Source organism: Oryzias melastigma, linkage group LG1 (genome assembly GCF_002922805.2).
Source record: "Oryzias melastigma strain HK-1 linkage group LG1, ASM292280v2, whole genome shotgun sequence".
In the NCBI taxonomy this organism is placed as follows: domain Eukaryota; kingdom Metazoa; phylum Chordata; class Actinopteri; order Beloniformes; family Adrianichthyidae; genus Oryzias; species Oryzias melastigma.
In genome coordinates this window covers 7,201,754-7,218,321 of record NC_050512.1, presented here as the reverse complement: position 1 = coordinate 7,218,321, position 16,568 = coordinate 7,201,754, and the positions used below count along the sequence as shown (strand labels likewise).

Below are 16,568 nucleotides of genomic sequence, written 5' to 3'. Positions count from 1 at the left end.
GGTAAAAATAAGTGTTTAGGCTACTAGGTTGTTTGAGGTTTTTTGTCAAACTAAAAAAACACAAAACAAAGCTACAGATTACAAGTTGACCATAGATTATTTAGATGTTTCTGGTCCGGCCCTCTTCAGATCAGACGGTTGAATGTGGCCTCGGAGTTCGATACCCTGTTTTAGAAAATGGACTGAAGTAAAAGAATCTTGGTTTGCGTTGGTTGTGCATTTCTGTCCGTCTTTCAGTGAAACTCTTAGAGGTTTTTCTAATAGAGGTCTGCTGTCTTCTAGCAGGTTACAGTGTTTTACTGTGGAAATGAGGAAAAAATAAAGTTTGGAAACTGATGTAACTGACTTATGTGCTGCTGAGTTTTGCTGACCTCTGTTTCTTGCCGTCCTTCACCCTCCCCTCCCCAACTACAGGAGCTGTGAGAGTCAGACCCCCCGCACACCTTCGTTCCTCCTCGGAGCATTCGGAGGACCCCCACTTCTGCGTGGATCTTCACCCTGAACCTTCCACCCCCAGACGAGCTGTCCCAGCCTTCACTCTCTCCATCTTCTACAACCCCAGCCTGCTTTTCTGCTCCCTCCCAACACCGACGGGCCCATCTGGACCCCCAGTCAGCCTCCTCCCTCAGTGGGGGGCAGCGGGAGTCACCAGCGGCCCTGGATGTGGACCTGCAGCCTCTTCAGCATGGCTCAGTGGGGGACCTGAGTGACGCGGGACAGCAGTCCCACCATGACGCGTCCACACTAACCGGTAAATCTTTCTGTAGTTTTGCATGCTCACCAGCAGAGGGCAGTGCTTTACAGCAGTCTAACTGGAACCTCCACTGTGACTAATACCTGACCCCCCCTGCCTCCCTAGACCTGTGCTCCGACCTGCCAGAGCTGGAGATCGTCAGCCTCCTGTCAGAGGGTCAGCCCAACTACACTCTCCGAGCAGACAGTGTGTTTGGATATGACAGTGAGGACTGGCTGCAGACCCCCCTGCTGCCCCCGCAGGTGGTGCTGGGACTCACCCACGAGCAGATCCAGGAGACGCTCAAGTACTTCTGTGAGTTCCCTCAGGGTGCTGAGGGCTTTCATAATAACACTATGCTGAAGAACCCAGAAACGTCTGGATGATTTCTGGAGAATAACATCAGAGAGATGATTCAAATGGGACGCTGCTACGGGTCTTGGAAGGGAGGGGCGCATTGATGTGAAAGCAGGTGATTTAGGAGGAGTCCAGGAGGCCAGCCTTCCATCTCCACTCACAATGGGATCATCTGCACTGAACTAAAGGATGAAAGGAAAAATACGACCTTAATATCTTAGAAGATGAATCTTTATTCAGTGCAGAGACTCAGAGCCTCCACGTCCAGACATGCTCAGACTGTTCAGTGAACAACAGGAAGTCCTAGTAACTATGGTAACCATGTCCAAATGTTTCAAGACCTGCAGCAGCTTCACATTTGAAATGAGCTCATTTAGTAAAATAAAAAAGGGTTACATTTTTTGCTTCTGTTGACTTGTTGGGGTTTTTTAAAAGGATTGAAGTAAATGCTTGTAGCTGATGTTATTCTCATGTATTCACGTGCGACCAGCATAAAAACTGATGGAAATTCATGTTGGCCAGACATAATATGTGCATCCAGGATGCAGACGAACATTACCCTGGGGGAGGGGTAAACTGCAGACCCAACTGCACCCACAAACCGTTTGGTGGTTTTACCCTAACCCAGGGGTCTGCAACCTTCAATTATTAAAGAGCACTTGGGTTGATTTTTTGCAGACCACAACCCATCAGGAGCTACAAAGTCTAGCTCATCCTTTAGAGAAATAAGACACTGATTTGTATTTATGAACTATTGTTTTTAGCATAAAAACATCAATAAATGATAGTTTTTTCAAAATATTAAATACTGCACAACTTTTGACAAAGGGTCCTATGACTGCCTTTCAAAATAAGACTTCCTGTGTTACAAATCTCAATGCAGCAAACATAGGATAATATAATGAGTAAAAAAATGTTTATTTTTCAGTTTGTGGTGCACCTCTGCCAGAAATGCATGACTCTAGGAAACCTAAATTGAATCAGAGCTAATTCAGTGACACTTACTGCATTTTTTAACCTTAAGGAGACACCTTAACTACTTCAATTTTTTTCAAAATTAGAAAATCTTCCTAATAACCCTTGAATATAAATTTGGTTGTGCTATCTGACCTCAGATTGATTTTCTGTGGTACATCGCGATCACAAATCTGTCAAAATGTTGTAGTTCGACTTTAAACTACAAACCGCTCCATGGATTGTTGGAACATCGCGTAGTGATACGTGAAGTTCTTCAACTGTTTGTGAACTGATAGAATAAAGTTTGAGTTTACTTTTTTCACTTTACTACTTATTTTTTACTTTAGTTACTGTTTAAAATTTTAACTCATAGAAAATCTAACTTTTTACCAAAGTTTTGCTTTGCATATAAAATCTGTTAATTCTGGAGGTAGAGTTGAGCAAACTAGACGTCTTCAGGTCAGCAGGATGTAAAAACCTACATAGTTTATCATCTATGTGAACCTCAGACATCAATTTATACATTTAACTAATCTGAATTTAATAAATGCTAATCAAGTAATATTTACTTTAAAAACTTGCTATTTTATTTTATTTCTCTTATCTTTTATTTTTGTTCTCCTACCCTCTTTGTCCTCAGCAGTCTTACACTGCTGGGTTTTGTTATTTTAGTTTGGGGTTGGACCTTGGTAGTCTTAGTGTGTTTGGCTTTGTTTATTTGTTTTCTTTAGGTAGTTTTGTTTAAGGGGAGCTGCTGACTCTGACGGTCAACATAGCTGGGTCAGCAGTCTCTCTGATTTATTTTATGTTTGGTCAAGGAGCCACCATGGAGAGATAAAGGAGACACATGTGGATCTGGAGCTGCAGACCTCTGGTGTAGGGGGTTACAGAGAGAGGGCCTGATAAGTGTTGTTAGAACTTATCAGACCTTCATGTGCATTTCCTGCAGCAGAGGATGCTCCTCATGTCTCTTTTTATGACTCAACTCCATAAGCTTTGGTGTTCAGAAGATCACCTGAACCTGAACTTGACAATAGAACATCCCTGCAGCTCCACAAAACACTTGTGGAGCTGTTCCTTCCCGCCCTCTTCATCTCTGAACATCAAGGTCTTTATCTTCCTCACTAATGCTGTGTTGTCATTTTTAGTGTGGCCTGAGGACTCGGAGACAAACAGGAAGCTCCTCCTTTTAATCGTGTCTTTGATTTGGAGACAGCCACACAAAAGCCTCTTTTGTAAGACAATGATGTCAGATGTCAAGAAGCCAATTAGCCTTTTGTGTGTGGAGCAGGTTAATCTGAAGGTCCGCGGGCTTCTCCGTGACGGCACAGCGGCTCCTTAGAACAAAGGTCGTCTGGATGTCATGGAGGGAAAATCCTTGAATGAACTGGAAGTTTCAGACGTTTGATCCTTATTCTTTATTTCTCCACGTTTTTAGAATCAGGAATAAACATATTGAAGCCAACAAAGAATGTCAGTTTTGTTTTGTTTGGAACCAAACGTGGTTAAATGTCAAGGCATTCCGACTTTGTCCTGACTTTGAGGCGACGTGCAGCTCTTTCTTTCAGGAGGAGCAGAAAATGCAAAACGGCGAAAGGAGATGCTGCAGACAGGAAAGTTGTGTCCTGCATCTTTAACCTGCCGAAAAATTCATGAGGACGTTAAATATTTGATGGGAAGAAACTCCTGTGCCTGTGCTCCTGCTGAAAAAGCAAACATTCAAACTGTTTGAGCCTTTTTGGAAAAGAAGATGAGTTTTCTCCCGGACAGTGTTCATTAGTAAAGAGATAACTGATCAAATGTATATGTTGGGGGGGGTCACTGGTTGCTTTGCTGTGAGCAGGACGGTCCTATGTGAACAGGAAGCCTCCATCAGCTCTGTCTGCAGTCTTGGTCCTCTTGTGTCTGCCGTTTGAGCTGCAGCCTAGCATATTAGCGGAGCGTACCATCTTGTAGTCTTCACAGGGGGGCTTTCTGCTGCCTCGGCTTTCTGCAGCCTCCTGTTCAGCTCTGACTGATGTCTGCAGTCACAGGAACACTTCCATCATCTCCCAGCAAATCAAACGGCCTTTTGATTCTCTGGGTTAATGCATGGTTTCCTTCTTCGCCTTCCTCCTCCTCCTCTTGGTTTTCTTACCCGGTAGTCCAGCGGGTCCAGGTGAAGGGAGGCAGGCGTGACGACAGATGGACGGATTATATGTCACACAGTGACGCACACACACGCACACCAGCAGAGGCTGCTTCAGCAGAATCATGCTGCATTCCTGCAGCGCCGGCTCTCCGTAACACCTGCAGCTTCTTTCTCCGGAGTCGGGATGGAGGTGTGGAGCTCCTCGGCATCCGAGGAGGACGATGATGAGAGGAGCGTTTCCAGTTTCGCTGAAGAGACTGTGGAAGAAGAGAGGAAATGTCTCAATAACAAAAACAACAATAATAACAACAACAACAAGGACAGCCTTTGCAGGGAGGTGACTCAAGGTGAGATGCAGCGGGATGTGTGATGGGGGGGCCTGCAGCGGGCCGCTGACGACTCTGTGAGGGGGTGCACCTGTGCCTGTGAGGGGTTCTGTCTGTCTCTCAGTTTTAAGGTGTTGTAGTTGAAGGTCACAAAGACAAACCATCTGCACAGCTCTTCCATCTCTGCTCTGTCTTCAAGAGAACCAACTAAAATCAGGAAAACATCATTTTTAAATTTTGTGAATTAAAAAAATACATTTTATTTTAATTCTGATTTATTTTAAGTGTGATATAAAAGTCAGAAGCTATCGTTCCTCTCTGGTGCTTCAGGTCAGTTTGAATTCAGAACAATAATCGTGTCTGCATCCAGATGATCACAGCTTCAGCTTTCAGGTGTCTTGCTGTGGTTTCTGTTTGTGGAGAAACTCGGCTGAACATTTACTGGTTGTTTGCTGCAGCCACTTTTCAGAGTTTTTGGTACATGTGTAACCAACCAACAGTGTCATGTTCCTGGGGGGTGCAGACTGATGTCCACTAAAAACAGACGTCATCAGTCTGAGAGGTTAATCCACAGAGGAGCGCTAGGTTAAGAGTTCACAGTTCCTGCCAGGATTTATCTTTAGCCAGACCCTGAAACTTCCTGCTTCTCAGAACAGACCCCCCCCCTCTTTCATGTGCAGCGCAGGCTTTTCCTAAAATTTGACATTAATGCAAATCTTTAACCCCACAAGACCAGAAAAATAAAATTATGTTTCCTTTGGTGGGGGGTTTTTGGTGGTGGTGGGTGGTGCTCAGGTGTTTGTCCCTCACTACCTGAACTGAGTCTGGGTGTGTGTGACTCTGCCAGCAGACCTTCTCTGGTTTTAGCTCAGTAAACCTGCAGCCACTCTAGGACTGATGAGCAATTATCTGATTACTGTCTTGTAATTTATAGACCTCATGTGGCTGGAGCGTTGAGAAGGGCTGGCATGGAGAAATGCATCATTTAGGATGAACTTCTCTGGTTACTGCAGCTCTATATTCACAGGCTTTATGTGAGTTATTGCTTATTTATATGTATTTTTTTCCCACTTTCAGCAGTAGACGGAGCTTCTTTGGATTCTACAGTGTACAGAGCTTTATATCTTTATCCTGGAGTCACAAACCTTTTCAGATTGTTTCAGGCTCTTTCTTACACTACAAGATTCTCTCAGACTATTTCCAGCTTTTCCAGGGTCTTTAAGACCATTTTAGACTTTTTCAAACTGTTTTGGGGTCTTGTAGACTGTTTCAGGCTTATTCACACCCCATCAGACCCTCTCAGACCCTCTTAGATCGTCTCAGACATTTTCTGATTGTTATGCATAAATTTCAGGCTCTTTTAGACATTATAATCCTTTTTGACTATTTTAGTTTATTTCAGACCATTTCAGGCTCTTTCTGACCTTTTTAGATCAGTTGTTGCTCTGTTAAACTCTATCAGGCTCCCTTAGACCATTTCAGGCTTTTCCAGGGTCTTTAAGACCATTTTAGACTTTTTCAAACTGTTTAAGTCTTATTCACACCCCATCAGACCCTCCCAAACCCTGTCAGACGCTTTCTGAATGTTTTTTTCAGATAATTTCTGACTCTTTCAGACTCTCTTAGATAATTTCAGAACCTTTTAGACCTTTTCAGGCCTTTCCTGGGTCTTTAAGACCATTTTAGACTTTTGTTTTGTCTCAGACGTTATCCTGACTGTTTTAGACCCTTTTAGACCATATCCCACCATTTCAGGCTCTTTCTGACCTTTATAGATAATTTGTGGCTCTTTTAAAATCTCTCGGGACCTCTTAGACCATTTCAGACCCTTTCAGCTCTTTTCAGGCTTTTCCAGTGTCTTTCAGAGCGTTTCAGGCTTATTCACACCATTCCAGACCGTCTTAGACGTTCTCCGACTGTTTTAGTTATCAGACCTATCAGACCATGTCAGGCTCTTTCAGATCAGACGAATCTGTCAGCTGCTGGTTAAACTCCAAACACCATCTGTCAGCGCTTCCTCTTGACTCAGTCTTTAACGATCTAAACTCTGACGCATACTACGGGGAACATTTAAAAAAAACAAAGAATATTCTTCAGAAACAGACACAGTTGATCCCTGTGGGCTGTAGCAGGTAGATCTAAAGAGGAATAGTTTAAATGTCTTTTCTGAATAAACTCCTTCCTGTGAGTTTGAGTTTATGATGAGGATATGCTCCAAAGCAGTCTGACATGTTAACATCTTTAGCAATCGACTGAATACTTTGACCCCCTGTTACCACGGACACAAACAAAGCATATGGAAACAAAGTCTGGCCCCACTTCTAAGCCATGCTGGTGTCCAGAAGAAGGAGGTCTTGGTTAATGTCTTATCTGGGCTAAAAGGGATCAGGCTAAGAGGATCAGGATCCTGTTGGTCCCTCGGTACAAAGAGGCTCTCCTGTGGAGTTTTCCGAGGGGCAGCAGGTGGACTGGAGGTGTTCAGAACTCTTCCGGTTCTGAACAGACTTTGGGATCAGCCGTTCTCTACATTACACTCTCCTTTAACATTTTTAAATATCTTTTAGGTCACTTTTGACCAACTAATGTTCATTTTTTATGCAAATGATCCACTTTAATTATCTATATTGATTCGAAACATTTTTTTCTTTTTCTGTTTTTTTCTTTTTAACAAACAAATCAGCTCAATTCTTCACTGACATGCAGCTTTTCGTTTTAATATTAGTTTTTTTTGTGGTCATTTTCTTCAAAAATGGAGCTCCAAACACAAAGTTTTAAGAATAATATCTGCTAGGGTCTGTCTGGTTCCTGGTCTTCAGAGACCAGCAGACTGAGCTCTCAGGTTTTGCTGTGAAAAGCGACTCAGCTGTGTTTACATCAGAGCTGCTTCAGCAGCTGTTTGGGATGAAAAGGATTAGAAGAAGAGATCTGTCAAAAATATCCAAGCCAATTAGCAGCCTGCTTATCGTTTCCTTCCCTGTCACTTCATTCATCCTTTCTCCCCCCCAGTGCTGTGCTCCGACAGAGTGGGGCAGGTCACCAAGACGTATCATGACATCAAAGCGGTCACCCACCTGCTGGAGGAGGTGAGAGGTCACAGACGACCCCTCCCAGTTTAATGCATAGACAAACGTCTCAAACTGTCTCTGTTCCCGATGATGCAGAAAGAGCGAGATCTGGAGCTGGCCGCTCGCATTGGCCAGTCGCTCCTCAAGCAGAATCAGGAGCTGACGGCCCGAAATGAAATACTGGACGAGCAGCTGGAGGCGGCGAAAGAAGAGGTATGAGAGACGATGGAGCAGAATGTGACCATCGGCCAAAACCCGCCGTGCTGAAACCGCGTCCTTTTTTTACAGATTGCGCAGCTTCGCCACGAGCTCTCAATGCGGGACGACCTCCTGCAGTTCTACGCCAGCACGGAGGAGCTGGAGAGCGCTCAGCCGCACTCGCCGTGAGCGCACACTGCACCACATGCATTTCTGCAGCTCAAGCTGCTTCACAGAGCAGAGGACCCCCCCCAAAACCAGGAAAAGAAACAGCTATAGATTTTTAGATCAAATGAAAGATTAAAACAAAAAAGACAGAGGAACACAGAAGTTTTCATCATAAATGCATTTTCTAAAATTATTTATCATTTTAAGAACTTTTCTATATAGTGCTGAGCTGAAGAAAGGCTCATGCAGCATCAGTGATCCTGAAGCTCCACTTAACGTTTATTTTCTTTTGGTGAGAATGCAAGGAAGAACCATCTCTGATCCTTTTAAAAAGAAGCTCCGCCCCTTAGCTGTTGGTCAGACGACCTTAAAGTGTAACCAAACTCTAAATCCACTTTTTTTGGCTGTTGACCTCTATAAATGGGACTTTAAAAGGGTTATCTGTTGACAAATTTTTGACAAATTAAGAAAAACTTGTTTAATTCATGAAAATATTCTCTAAAACTGTCTGTGTGCTGCCCCCTACAGGTTAAAACGGGGTATTACAGTTGAATTTTCTGATCGGTAAACTCCCAGAAGTTTCACGTCATCGTGCTCTGAGCTCCAGTATGAAAGCTCCGCCCATCTCTGATTCTGTAACGGTCGGTTGTTGTTGTGTTAGCCTTAGCATGGCTCATAGCCAGGTCTATTACCTTCAGTTGTCAAAAATCTTCTGGCTCACAAAACTTTCCAGTGGATTTGGAAGTTAGAGAATAGAGGTTCAGTGCTTTTGGCATTAAATGGTCCTTCTAGTGTTGCAGCTACATAAAGTTAGCCTAACTGTCAATCATACATCCAAACCACACCTCTGCCGCTCAGTCCGGCTCCACACACAAGCCCCGCCCCCTTTTTTGGGGCATTTTTAAAATTTGGGCTGAGAATAAAGTCGGCCTCCAACTGCCCCGTTTGGTTACCCTTTAAAGATTCCTCTGCAGAGTTGGTTCCAGAGCTTCTGCTGGGAAGTAACCCCACTCTCCTTTAGGAGATTCCTGCTCATTCCTTTAGTTTTCTTCACACTTTTTTTTTCTTCAGAAAATTAATGAAACAAATTCTCAATAATGTGGTGCTTTTATTTCATCATCAAAACATCTATGTTAAAAACTTGGTCACTTTGAGCATTTTTTAATAAACATTTTAAGCCATTTTATATATTTTGAACTTTTAACATTCCTCTTGACATTTATTCTGATAATTCAGAATTTTTCAGGTGTCTTTTTCATATATTGTGGCATTTGCATCGTACTTTTTAGTATTATTATCTATTTCATTTTTCATTTCATTATCTAGTTCATTTATTGGTGGATTTATGTCTTTGATGTAGAATCAAAAGGAACGAGTCGAGCGGATCTCTCAGCAGCTTCATCCACTACGACTTCCTGCAGAAGAAACTCAAGACTCTGGAGGAGGAGAACCACAAACTCAGAGAGGAGGTGCTTTCTTTGTAAAAACCTTTTCATCTCGGTGTTGGAGCAGCTGTCTGAAGTTGATGTTCCTGCAGGCCAGCGAGCTCTGCACCGAGACCACCAGCTATGAGGAGCAGGAGCAGGAGCTGATGATGGTGTGCGTGGAGGAGCTCTGTGAGTGCAGACGTTCTTCTGTGAGACTGAGCCTGAATGCAGCGCGGTGCATTTATGGGACTTGTGCGTTTCAGCGTCTGCCAACAAGCAGGTGGTGGATCTCTCAGAGGAGCTGGCCCGGAAAGTGGAGGACTCTCTGCGGCAGCAGGAGGAGATCAGCTCTCTGCTCGCTCAGATGGTTGACCTGCAGGCCCGCTGCAAAGAGGTGAGGGGGTCGCTCTGACATCATCAGCCCTTCTGGAAATACTTTACCTGTTCAAAAGTCACTTCATACATGAATGCATTTGTTGTTGGGATGGGCGGAGCCTGAATTTACTGCTCTACATTTCATCTTCTTAAAGGTTGTGTGAGGTAAATTCCTAAAAATGGGATTTAAAAAGTGTTTTTCCTGCAGCTTTCCCATGAAAATGAGGATCTGAGCCAACAGTTGAGCATCTGCAGAGAGAGCCAGGCTAGACTCCGGTCAGAGGTGAGGCTTCTGTTTGGAGCTAAACAGCAAAATTCATCGAAATCCTCTCAAATAACAAGAACTTAATCCAGATTATTATAATGAAGCCAAACATACCTGCAAGCATATGGAGGACAAAATGGGACAACTTGAAATAAATATATGAACCATTAAATTATTAAATAAATGTGTCATTAATTATATAAAATTGGCATTAAATAAATAAAAGTGGAAATTAATAAATATGTTTAAATATATGTGGCATTAAAATATTCAAATAGCCATTAAAGAGCACATTTAAATATTTCATGACATATTTAATTATTTCATGGCCGTTGTGGGCCAAAATACATTGATTGAAATAAATATATAAACCATTGATTTAATAAATAAATGGGTCATTAATTTATTTTAAATTGGCATTAAATAAATAAAAGGGGATTTCAATCAATAAATAAATGTTTAAAAATGTGTGGAATTAAAATTGCATTTTAAAAGCATATTTAAATATGTCATGACATATTTAATTATTACATGGTTCAGGATCAGCTTGATGTGACGAATTAAAATAAATATATTTGATGTGTAATAATGAAATATGTCATTATTTAAAATTTGCATTAAATTATAAAGTTGGAAATCAATCAATAAATGTTTAAATATATGTGGCACTAAAATAATAATAATAATAATAAATATTTCATGACATTGAAATATTTCATGGGAAGTGTAGGCTCCAAGGGACACATTGAATTAAATGAAATATATTTATTATATAATAAATAAATATAAATAAATGTGTATTTATTGTATTTTTATTTAATTTTGAATAATTAATGACATGTTTTAAATAGTTTAATGGCGTTTATATTTATGTCAAATAGTCCCATTTAGTCCTCCATACAAACATGAATACGGTGAGTTTTAGTTTAGAAAATTGTAGAAACATCATGAATCCTGCAGACTGAGAGAGGAAAACTGTGTTTGGAGACATGGAAGAAATCCCTGAATTTAAAGCAGCCTTTCTAACTTGGTCTGGGCGTCACTTTGTCTCCCCCTGCCTGCAGCTCAAGGACTTGCAGGACAAATACTCAGAGTGCGAGGACATGCTCCAGGAGGCACGAGAGGACATTAAGAACCTGCGGAACAAGAGTCTGCCCAACAGCACGGTGCAGCGGTACACGGCGCTGACCTCGGTCCTCCCCATGGACTCTTTGGCAGCAGAGATCGAGGGCACCTTCCGCAAAGGCCTGGACACCCCCGTCCCCTCAGAGTACAGGTGAGGCTCCAAATCGGACCAGCTTTAGTGACTGTTTGTCTAAATGCCCTAAAGTCCAGCATCAATGATGCTTCATTGGGTTCATGTCCAGCCTCCAAAGATGAGAAGAAACTCTGGAGCAGAAGAGCTGTGAGCTCTGATTCCCTTCATGGTCAGTCAGTAGATGAAGATGAATTACAAGATTAATTAAATTGAAGATTATTCATTAATTAATTGAAACTTCACCTGAAGCATCTTCCCTGATTCTGGACGTTGTTTTTTTGTCTACAAACCAAACATTAGCTACACAATCAGCATCACTTCCTCTTCAAAATATTACCTCCAAAGTAAATGCAGTAAAAGTATCTCAAAGGAAAGTAATGCTTTTGTGATTGAAGAACATTTGTTTACTCACCATAAAAAAGATGCAACAAACCTGTTTTGGAAACCACAGTAAAAGTCCTGCAGATTTTTGGTCTTTAAAGTACAGATCATTACCAAGAAAGCCATATTACTTGTTTTTATAATCTAAAAAAAACAGTTATATTGCAATTTAGAGAATTACTTTTGAACAATTGTTATTTTAATCTGCATTACTGAAAAGTTGATAGCTGAAATCACTGAAAAAGGTGAAGCTGATTGCAAGCTGAATGCCAAATTAGCCTAAAAAGCTAAAAAATGAAAAACATAGGTTTGCCAAAACAGCTAGCATTTATCTGAAAAAATAGCTAAACTTCAAAATAGCCTAAAAAAAGCCTAAATTAGCAGAACAGCTAGCGTGTAAATAGTAGCCTAGCTCCAAAACAGCCTAAAAAATCTTTAAAAAAAGCTTAAGTTAGCCAAAACAGGTAGCATGTAGCTGGAATAAATTAGCTTAACTCCAAAATGGACTAAAAAAAACAGAAAAAAAGTTCAGTCGAAACAGCTAGCATTTAGCTTAAATATTAGCTGAACTCCAAAATAGGCTAAATAATCTTAGTAAGTACCAAAATAGTCCAAAAAGCTAACAGATTGTCCATTTTAACTACTTCAAAACAGTAACTTTTTAACATAAATATGAATAATGAAAAAGACAGGAATATTATTCCAAAATAAATCAACTTAAACCTTAGATAACTTTAGAAATTTTACTCTCCACAAAATTATACAAGTTAGAAACAAGTGTAAGATAACATCGGGCAATTAATAGCAGTGAAACAAAATAATGTGGAGGGCCGGATTCGGCCCCCGTGCCTTGACTTTAGCACGTGTTTTAGTGTGTTTAATAAATGTGTATCCTGTTCGGCTCATGACCTAAGGTCTGTTTTGAATTTTGTCCCCTGTGTGACTGAGTTTGACATCCCTGATTAAGAGAAACGCTGATTCCTCAAATCTAAGAAAATGGAAAGTTTTCCCTTTTAGCATACAGTTGAAATCTGCCGGTGTGAAGGTGTAAAGGTTTTTCGTGGCTTATTTCTCTCTTTCTGGCCTTCATCCTCGTCCTGTGAAGATGCGATGAGGAGCTGCTGTTTGACTAGAGTTTAACCCTTTAACACCACAGCTCCAGTGTTTACATTGTTTGATTTACTGTAACTTTTGAACCAATAACATGATCATTCCAGTAGATTCTGAAGGAGAAAAGCCGCTTTTCTCCTTCAGAATCTACTGGAATGATCATGTTAATGGTTGTAAAGTTACAGTATTATAAAGATTTTGTGTTTTTTGTGTTTGTGTGGGTTAAAACGGTGTTGATTCTGTGGACCAGACAGAACCTGAACCTCTCCTTCCTGTCAGGAACCACCCGTGGCGAGTCTTTGAAACTGTGAAGGTGGTCAACAAGGCGGGGCGTGTTCGGTCTCGCTGCCATTCGCCGTGTCTGCCCGGCTCCAGCCCGCCGTCTGCCCCCTGCAGCCGCACCAGCACCCCCAGAACCAGCTACTACGGCTCTGACAACGCCAGCCTCACCTTGGAGGACAAGCCCGGCTCCGCTCAGGCCGCAAAGGAGGACAGCAGGTGAGCCCGCCTTTACTCCTTCCTGCGGGTCGGCCTGAGGCTTCGGCGTGGATTTGAACCCGGCATCCTCTCTGCCTTAGTGCCAGCGGGCCAAAACGTCTGGGTCAGCCCGGCACCCCTGGAGGACAGGACCTGGAAGCGGCGCTGCGCAGCCTCTCCGCCCGGCAGCAGAACCACGCGTCCGACCGGCCCTTCTTCGACGTGGAGCGGGAGCGGAAGCTGCACGTGCTAGCGACGCACTGCGGGGGAGGGGACGGCTCCAGCGGCTTCCTCACCCCCAACGACAGCCTGGCGTCCAGCCCGGCAGCCTCCACCGGCACGAACTACTCCAACGGCAGCTCTCAGCACTCCTGCGGCTCCTCCGGAGGGTCCAGGTCCTACCTGCCCGACCGACTGCAGATCGTGAAGCCTCTGGAAGGTAGGAGGGTGGTGTGCCGATGAAAGGCCACGCCCTCTTTCTGCGAGCCTTTACACATAGTCTCCCCCCCGTCTTCAGGCTCGGTGACTCTGCACCACTGGCAGCAGCTGGCCAAACCCAACCTGGGGGGCATCCTCCACCCGCGCCCGGGCGTCCTGACTAAAGACTTCAAGGAGCTCGAGGTGGACGTCCAGCACGTGTACAGCCTGAACGACCTGGAGGAGGACGAGCCGGAGTTGGAGGGAGCGCACACCGCCGGTGGGTACCCCCCTCCCCCACCTCATGCTTTCAGGGGGGCGTCTGCAGATCAACCATGACTGTGACCTTTGTAGATCCCATCCTCATCCTCCTGTCTCCCTTCATCATCCTCAGTCTCTCCATCGGGCCCCCCCTCTCATACCATAGATGTCCTCCAACGCCCCCCCCTCATCCCCTCCTTCTCCACCCGGTAAGATGGTCCGGTTATGACTTTGGGTTACGGAGAGAAAACAGTATCACTGCGATTTGTGTGTAACTTTAGATTTCCCTAACTATCGAGCATTTCTGTTTAGGAAACTGAGGAATTAAGATAATATTCACAATTTAGGTTCAAAGCAGCTGATAAGTAAACTCTGATAACCCAGCATTCTAGCTGCATTTAAATGCATCACTTACACATGAATCATGGTGTCCTGAAACAAGTGTCGCATGATTTGTGCGTAAATGTGGTTTGTGTTTGTATAGCAGATGATTTGTGTGTCATTTTGAATGATTTGTGCGTATAGTTAGTTTCAAGCTGTTGTCATTTTAATTTGTGCATGTGTAAATTGTATTTTGTTTTTTTTATTTCATAATTTTTGTACCTACGCGTAAAATATATTGCATGAGTTCCAAATCAAGAATTATTCAAAATGAGGCAGATGCTGCACAAGAGGCATCATAACAGCTGATGTTTGTCTCCCATTGACTGACTTGTTTTTAATTTATTTTTTTCAAAGTTTGTAGAAAGTCGCCCTCCCTTTAATAGATGTAAAATATTCCTGCACTTGAAGGAAATCCTTTTTTATTCCTTTAGCATTACATGCATTTCTACTGTCATTCAAGGGTGTATTCAGACTGGACACATCTGGTTCCCTTAAAGCACATGTGTCAAAGTTAAGGCCCGGGGGCCGGATTCGGCCCTCTGGGTGATTATATCCGGCCCTCCAGATCATTTTATATTTTTGGTACTAACGGCCCGATGTTATCTTGCGCTGGTAACTTATTGCAACACATTCTCATTCCCGAGTCGTCTATATGGATGTTTATTTCAGAATCCGTCCGTGTCAAATATTTTGTTTCGGTCGTCCCCAACTACTTGTTTTTTTGACATGTTGGCTGTTCCAATTATGTCAGGGGGTCCCCAACCACTGGGCTACAAACCGGTACCAGAATCTGGACAGCACCAGTATCCTAACCCTAAACTGAACCCAGAGGTGGATCAGTACCGGTTCCCGATCCGGTACCAGATGTGGACCAGACCAGGGTTAGGGTACGGGTACTTGATACATCCCGAGGTTCAGTCCATGTTAAAAAGTTTTAAGAATTTAGTTTTAGTGTTCAATAAATGTTTCTCCTGTTCGGCCCGTGACCCAAGGTGTGTTTTAGATTTTGGCCCCGTGTCCGATTGAGTTTGACCCCCCTGCCTCAAAGAGAACCAGAGTCGTTCCCCCTCAATAATCCGGAACAAATTTTCAGTCTGAATGCACCCAAGCGCTCTCAGACCCTCTGACCCATCGTTTGAGGTGGTTTGTTTCCAATCAGACTGAGCTCCAGTTTGCTCTGAGATTCCTCACTCTGAGTAGGCTCCATGCTCGCAGTGGAACAACCAGACAAAAATGGCCACCATTGCTGGGCCTACAGGAAATAAACATAGCAGCAGAGCAACAATGAGACACAGCAACTCATTGAAATGTGGCCGAGTTATTAAATCACCTTTTAAAGTGATACTCATTGCTTTCCCAACAATATATGTCATAAACACTTATCAGCGTACATTCTTAGCCGTCGTCTCCTTGGTAACCGTCTCTCAGCATCCTTCCAAAGTAGCAGTAAAAAGAGTTGTTCCTGACATTGATGGACACGTTCAAAATTGATCAACGAACTATAAAGTTGGAATAAGTGATTTATCCTGATAAGAATAGCAAAGCTTAAGACTTCCATTATTTTCTCTTGCTGCTTTGCCCCGCCCTCATAATTCCTGGCCAATGACTGAGGAGATCTTTAGTCAGGTGGTTTTGTTTACAAGCTTTGGTTCAGAAATGACCGGTTGAAGGCGTCTGAATACACACCAAATGAAGGTTTAGGACTCGATCTGAACCAAATTAGAAAAAGTCTGGAGACATTTTTTTTACTTTAGTCACATATTTATATTTTTGTAGTGTTTTATACTGAACAAAGGATGTATTATTATTTTACTAATTTAATTACTGAAGTACTAACCTTTGGATGATCCACAAAGAACAGAAAACCAGATTAAGTTACGTTTGTCACATTAAAGCAAATGATGACAGACTGTTCTTATCTCCATGGAAACGAGTCTGTTTCATTATTGTGTTTGACAGTGAAGCACACAGACATCTGACCCCCCCATCCCTCTGTGTCGTGTTTCAGGCTTCGCTCTCTCAGCCTGCCGTCTCGTTGGAACCGTGACCACGTGAGCCCCTCCCACCCTCCGGCCGCCCCCCCTCTGGGACTCCTTGAGCTCCTGCGGCAGCGCGGCATCTCGGCCTCCCCGAATCCACTCGGCGACCGGCGTCATGGTGTGCGGGGCGCACGACCCACAGTGGAGGACGAGGGAGGGGGGAGGAACTCTTCTTTTAGCCTGAACTTGGTGCAGAAGCTCCAGAACCTCGGGCTGCACAGAGTGGCAGCGTTGGGGAT

At 43.2% G+C, this 16,568-nt stretch overlaps 1 protein-coding gene across 1 annotated transcript in view; it reads left to right on the top strand.

Moving 5' to 3' along the window:
• si:dkey-28e7.3 (trafficking kinesin-binding protein 1) overlaps positions 1–16,568 on the top strand; it is a gene marked incomplete at its 3' end in the record, with an annotated part of 29,044 nt that extends 12,476 nt beyond the window's left edge. Inside the window, 15 exon segments of the mRNA XM_024260078.1 lie at positions 425–751; positions 860–1,048; positions 7,511–7,587; positions 7,666–7,782; positions 7,858–7,952; positions 9,296–9,404; positions 9,473–9,551; positions 9,626–9,756; positions 9,946–10,020; positions 11,067–11,278; positions 13,031–13,249; positions 13,330–13,667; positions 13,746–13,925; positions 14,040–14,115; positions 16,299–16,568. Coding sequence (XP_024115846.1) covers positions 425–751; positions 860–1,048; positions 7,511–7,587; positions 7,666–7,782; positions 7,858–7,952; positions 9,296–9,404; positions 9,473–9,551; positions 9,626–9,756; positions 9,946–10,020; positions 11,067–11,278; positions 13,031–13,249; positions 13,330–13,667; positions 13,746–13,925; positions 14,040–14,115; positions 16,299–16,568 — 2,494 coding nt within the window.